We start from the raw sequence: 6396 nt of genomic DNA, 5'->3' as shown, positions 1-6396 counted from the left end.
CTAGAACTGTCTTTGTCATAAAAGAAAGGAACCTGAATGGTGGGAAAGCTCTTTAGTATGTACATTATCTCAAAGGTGGAGACGCTGTCCTGTGTTTAAAACACTTGTGAACTGCTTCCAAACAGCCCTGTGGTTTGGACTTTTCACTGCTGAGGAATCTGGTGGGCCATGGATTCTCCAGGGGGCACCAAGGTCCTCAGAGTGAGCTCCTGTGTCCCCCCCGCGACCCACCCCGCCACAGCATTTCCATCAGAGGCTGTCCTTGAAAAATGAGCTCCCTAAAAGGCAAGGAAAACGTTGCACTTCAGACTCAACCCTGGGGGTGCAGGGCGCGGCCAGATGCAATGTAGACTGATAGCCTCTTCAAGTCCACACACCAGCCAACCGTCTCCTCTCTCCACCCCCAACTCCCGAATCACCCGGCTCAGCACACAGCCTGCACTCTGATCCAGTCCAGGCAGGCGATTCTGATGATAGCCACTTCCTGCAGACTCTGGGAGGCTCAGCTTTTAGGGTCCCCTGGCATGATAACTGGCACTTAAACATCATAGTATGCAGGGTTCACATATGTAGTTGCTGACTTCTGCGATCAGCAGACACGTTAGCATACATTGTCAAAGCTGCCTCTTTATTAGCTGTGATGGAGTAAAGGCAGGCCAGGCAGGCCAGAGCAGCTTGCTACAGCATGTCTGGGAAGACAGGAGCCTGGGCCCTGCCACAGTGGCACAGGGGCCCCGGAGGGCCACGCTGGCCAGAGGCCAGGGCTGTGCTGGGCCAGGTCCTCTCAAGCTGGCCAGGTGCTGGCTCTCTGGCATCACAGTTGAGGGAATGAAGCTTCTGGAAATTTCCCAGTGGATCTATCACCACACACACACACATGCACACACCTGCAACCTTTTTTTTTTTTTTTTGCCAGTCCCAGGGCTTGAACTCAGGGCTTGGGCATTGTCTTTGAGCTTTCTCAAGGCTGGAACTCTACCACCTGAGTGAGTCACAACACTACTTCTGACTCTTTGTGTATGTGGTACCAAGGAATGGAACCCAGGTCTTAGTGTATGCTAGGCAAGCACTCTACCACTAGGCTAAACTCCTGGTCCCCCGAAACCTTTCTAATCAAATATTTAAGTATTAACTTGGAAAGCAACCTCATCTCCATACTTTCTAGCTTCTGAACAAAGTTGTCTTTGCCAGAAACAGGTAAAACAAGATCTGTTAGATGTTTTCTGTGGAATGCTTTGTAAAGGGACTTTTTGTTTTCATGAATGGAAGTGAAAAATAAAGTCATCTGAAACCTGAACAGAATTTGGCTGCTAGCTACAAAGACGACATCTAACTTGGGGTGGGGATGGGGGAAAGTTATAGTTTACTTTTCTTGTGCCAGTATCGGGGCTTGAACTCAGAGCCTGGGTACTGTCCCTTAGCTTTTCCCCTCATGGCTGATGCTCTTACTATTTAAGCTGAGTAGAGATGAGAATCTCACAGACTTGTCTGCGGGCTGAGAACCTTGATCCTCAGATCTCAGCCTCCCAAATAGTTAAGATTACAGGTGTAAGCCACCAGCGCTCGGTCCTTTCTACAGTTTATTTGAAATTCTAGCACAATGGGAGCTCTAACTATTCAAAACCATATTTTAAAATCCACACATCAGGGTGGGGGGAGGGAAATGGGGACAAAAACATGAGAATGGATATCAACGTGTGTGAAGTAATGAGCCTTCTATCTGGCGAATATAACTGTAACCCTTCTATTAATTACAATAAAAAATAAATGTTTTTAATCAAAAACCTCCACACATCTTACTTTTGTCTCTCATCTCCCATCTGGGTCCCCTGGGTGTGTGTGTGTGTGTGTGTGTGTGTGTGTGTGTGTGTGTGTGTATAAGTTTCAGAGTGTCTTTGTTTCTCCTTTGTATCTTTGAGGATCTTGGCTATTGCAATCAAATAATATGTGTATTATGTAGAAGCTGGCCACAGAGAATTATGTTTGGGAGATGATTTAAAGAGATTATTTCTTGGTCCTAACAGCAGGACCAGCTCACCTCAAGCTGCTAAAAGTTGACTGTGTGGTCAGCTTCATGTGGCTCTCTAGGATGCAATAACTCAAGCACTAATAACTACCAACAGTTATTCAAGCTATTAGTCATAACTTCCTTTCCACTCTTGGCAAAGTATGTGTGTGCAAGCGACAGCAGTTATAAGTTAATAACATTTTAAGCAACTGTTTGAGGTTACCATCTGATTTATACTTGTAGTTCCGTGGAGAATTACTGCTTAGTCTTTCAAAATGTAACACAGATCAAAGCCAACCTACACTTCACCAAAGGCAGAGTCTGAGTGAACTGTAAGCTTGTCGAGACTCCATCTCAACAGAAGAGGTTGGGTATGGTGGCACAAATATGGAGAAGCTGATAACAGGAGGACTGAGGTCTGGGCACAGGCCCAGGGAAAACGAAAACATCCTATCAAAAATAATCAAAGGCTGGAAGTGTGGCAGTAGAGCGTCAGCCTAGCCAACATGATACCTTAAAATAACACACACACACACACACACATACACACAGAGCTTTCAAGGCCATGTCCTCGAGGATGATAGATCCTGGGCTAGAAATTATTCACAGTCAGCTGGAGAGGAGATGGTGCTGTATTGCAGTGGAATTCCCTGCTGTTCCTGAATTTGAAGACAAAGGTTCTAGTTGGGAGGCTGAGATCTGAGGACCACAGTTAGAAGCCAAACCAGGAACAACAGAAAATCCATGAGACTCCTCTCCAATAAGACACGCACATGCACGCACACACACACATACATACAGGGTCACACGTGGCACTGTGATTCCAGTGGTAGAGTGCTAGCCTTGAGCAACACAGATCAGACCCTGAGTTCAAACCCCAGGACTAGCACCAAACGAAGGGCTGGAGGTATGACTCAAGCAGAATCGCCCTTGACTAGCAAACAAGAAGCCTCCAGTTCAAACTCCACCCAGTACATTCACACAAAGGTATGACATCTGCATTCCGTGTGGCTCAGCCAGATCACGCCCAGTTGCTCATTACTGAACAAGACTCATAACAGAAGCAGGAGGGATGGGATGGAGCTGTAACATGTCCTGCGTGGATGTCGGCGGTGGCCGAAACTCCTCCAGAGCATGTCACCCACCCGCCAGAGCCACCCAGGGCCCAGGCCCTGGAGATCCTCAGCAGCGGGGAGCGGGGTTCGTTTTATTTCTCTCACAGCCTGATCCACTCCAGTCTGAACTCCTGGGATCAGCTTCACACCCCCGGCTCATGGGAGAGGCCCGGGCGGCGTGGAGGTCTAGAAGGGTGTGCGGCGGTCTGGGCGGCCCCTCCGGGGCCACTCCTCGTCCACCCACCTGCGCAACACCTTCTCCACGTCGGCCCTGTGGTAGAGCCGGCACAGCTCCATGAGCTGGGCCACCGTCCTCTGGCTGTGGCGGAACAGGAACTCCAAGGTGGGGCTCTGCGGCCTCTGCTCCAGGAAGCAGAGCTCGTCGTAGGACATGCCCCACCTGCTGGCGAAGTTCCTCCAGTTCTTCACCGTGGGGTGACGCGGGTCCAGCTTCATCCTGATCACGTCCAGTACGTCCTGGTCATCCAGCAGGTCGCTTATGGTGGGGGCCCGCAGGGAACAGGAGGGGCAGGAACAGCCTTCCTGGCACAGCGCGTCCTGGCTGACTCCTTCGGGAAGAAAGGGGACGCCAGGTCATCGCTGCTTTCTAGAACACACCACACACCACACACACACACACACACACCACACACACACCACACACACCACACACACCACACACACACACACCACACACACACACACACACACACACACACACACCACACACACCACACACACCACACACACACACACACACACACACACACACACACACACACACACAGAAGTGCATTAGGGATAAACACATTCTCAACTCTGCTTCCAGCGCTAGCCATCCCTGAGGCCCCGATATCTTTACCTGAGAGAGGTACTCCAGTACTGTCCGGGAAGCCATTTTCCTCTCCCTAGAAACAAGAATGAAACCATCATTAAAATCACAGCGACAGGGAGAGAGTGCCAGGGAGGGAAGAGTGCCATATCCATGAGGAAATGTGCTCCTGACTTGATTTAGGTACCTGTACATCACCTTTTTAATAACAATAAAAACAAAAATTCAAACCACAACCACAGGTGAGTGTTCTCTATTGGGTGGGGGCAGGCCTTAAGAATAGGACCAAGGGGAGAATCAGCTGTGTGCATGCCCAGAACGCAGCCTGCCACAGGGCACACCTGGTACGTATTTGTGGACCCCGTTAGTGTCTGGTTTGTGCTGTTTAAAACAGAGGACCAAGCCAGACACTAGTGGCTTCTCCCTGTCATTCTAGCTACTCAGGAGGCTGAGATCTGAGAATCGCAGTTCAAAGCCAACCTGGGCAGAAAATTCCATGAGGCTCTTATCTCCAAGTAACCAGCAAAAAGCCAGAAGTAGAGCTGTGGCTCAAGTGGTAGAGGACCAGCCTTGAGATAGAGAGGAAAAAAAAACCCAAGTGAGAACACAGTGTTGAGTTCAGGCCCAGTGGCTAGCCACACATGAAAGTGCTAACTCCACAGTGATGGTGTGTTCTACACCCTGTTAAGCAGTCGTCCTTGACTCTGTGAAGCCTTTCTCCTTGCTGGAAGCTCACAGCCCCAGGTCTCAGTCGTCTGTAGTAGTGTGTCCTCCATCCAAGCCCACTCTAATCTCCTGTGAACCCTCCCTGAAGACTCAAAGCAATCCTTGCTTTGAGTCCTCTTCCTTGACTCACTGTCTTTATTAGAACAACCAAACCAGCTTGCTGAACTCACTTCAATCCTTCTTATTTGCTTGAACCAGGCGTGTGTGTGTGTGTGTGTGTGTGTGTGTGTGTGTGTGTGTGTGTGTGTGAGCTACAAGCCACAGGTAGCCTATGAAGGACAGGAATGACTTCATGTAGCCCACGTGTAGAAACCCAGAGTCAGGACCTCCATTCATAGCTCACAGCTGGCCTCTGAACATCTGCGTGTTTCTAGCAAGACCAGGCAGGTCTGTGTGTGCTTTTATCAGCGCAGTTCTGCTTGGTGAATCAGAAACTTGGCTCTTCAAAACAGAACAGGAACTGCAGGTCGTATCAAAATGCATGGATGCTAGAAGTTGACAGGTATTGTGGTATTTGTGGTCCCTGCTAAAACATGAGGTTTTTCCCTAAGTAAAAACTGTTTTATAGTTTCACCTCATAGCAGCGGCTCCTCATTCTATAAACTTCACAGCAAGGGTGAGGTGAGGACTCATAAAGCAACCAGTGCTGTTGGATTCTCCCTCAGAGGAAGAAACAATTGAAGGGCTCCTGGCTGTGTGAAGTGGGTCTTGTCAGAGCTTGACAAGACCGCTGTGCGGCCAGAGGGGCAGGCAGGGACCTGTCGGGCTGCTGTCTGACTTCCCACCAGGAGCAGATCTCCCTGTGCACACCGTGGCTTCGGCTCTCTTCCAGCAGAGAGCCCCTTACTCTCTACCAAAGCCACCAGTCTGTTGCATGGGATTCTGCCTCTCAAAGAGCAACCCAACTTTGTTCCAGTAGCATTCGCTCCTATTCTGCCTTCTAGCTTCTAAGGGCCCCTTCAGTGCTTAGTCTGTTTTCTAATGTCTGGATAATTTAGAAAGAAACAAAGCTGGGCTCTGGTGGCTCACACCTACAATCCTACCTATCCAGGAGGCTGAGACCTGAGGATCACAGTTCAAAGTCAACCAGGGCAAACAAATCTGTGAGACTCTTTAAATGCAATTAACAAGCAAAAGGCTGGAACTGGAGGCATGGCTCAAGTGGTAGAATGCCACTCGTGAGCAACCAGAGTGCAAAGCGCGCGCACCCCAGAAAGAAAGGAAGGGAGGGAGAGAGAGGAGGAAAGGAAGGGAAGGAGAGAGAGGAGGGAAGGAAGGAAGGAAGGAAGGAAGGAAGGAAGGAAGGAAGGAAGGAAGGAAGGAAGGAAGGAAGGGAGGGAGGGAGGGAGGAAGGAAGGAAGGAAGGGAGGAAGGTCTGGCTCAGAGCTCTAGAGTCTGGGAAACCCTTGGAGGTCTCATTGCCTCGCTTTGGCCCACCATTACTGAACAGTGACACACAAAGTCTAACTTTCCGGGCCATGAAGAGCAGGAGACACAGTCCCAGCCACTCAGCTCGGGTGCAGTCAGTGCCTGGAGCCACCAGGCACGGCTGGGGGGGGGAGTCTGCAGGAGGGGAGCTGGCTCTGCAAGCATCACCTGCTGTGCTGCAGGGCCAGAATGCTGGAACACGCTCTAGCACAGACTCGTGATTCCAGGGGGCTCCACACCTTCCAGTGCTTTCTTTATGGCATTTTCTGCCCTCTGGTTCTCTGAGA

General features: G+C 50.0%; 1 protein-coding gene across 2 annotated transcripts in view; it reads right to left on the bottom strand.

Annotated features, from left to right (window-relative positions):
- Positions 1 to 2812: 2812 nt before the first annotated feature.
- The window catches only part of Edaradd (EDAR associated via death domain), a 29012-nt gene continuing 25428 nt past the window's right edge, over positions 2813 to 6396 (bottom strand). For both annotated transcript variants that reach the window (XM_090318774.1, XM_090318773.1), the window contains exons 5-6: positions 3986 to 4031; positions 2813 to 3692 (exon numbers count right to left, since the gene is read on the bottom strand). In XM_090318774.1, coding sequence (XP_090174900.1) covers positions 3310 to 3692; positions 3986 to 4031 — 429 coding nt within the window. In that variant the 3' untranslated portion in view covers positions 2813 to 3309. The remainder of the gene's footprint in view (positions 3693 to 3985; positions 4032 to 6396) is intronic.

Source organism: Megascapheus bottae, chromosome 26, assembly GCF_031878675.1.
Source record: "Megascapheus bottae isolate mThoBot1 chromosome 26, mThoBot2.hap1, whole genome shotgun sequence".
Taxonomy (NCBI): Eukaryota; Metazoa; Chordata; class Mammalia; order Rodentia; family Geomyidae; genus Megascapheus; species Megascapheus bottae.
Note: the sequence above shows the minus strand (reverse complement) of the source record. Positions and strands in the feature narration are given on the sequence as shown.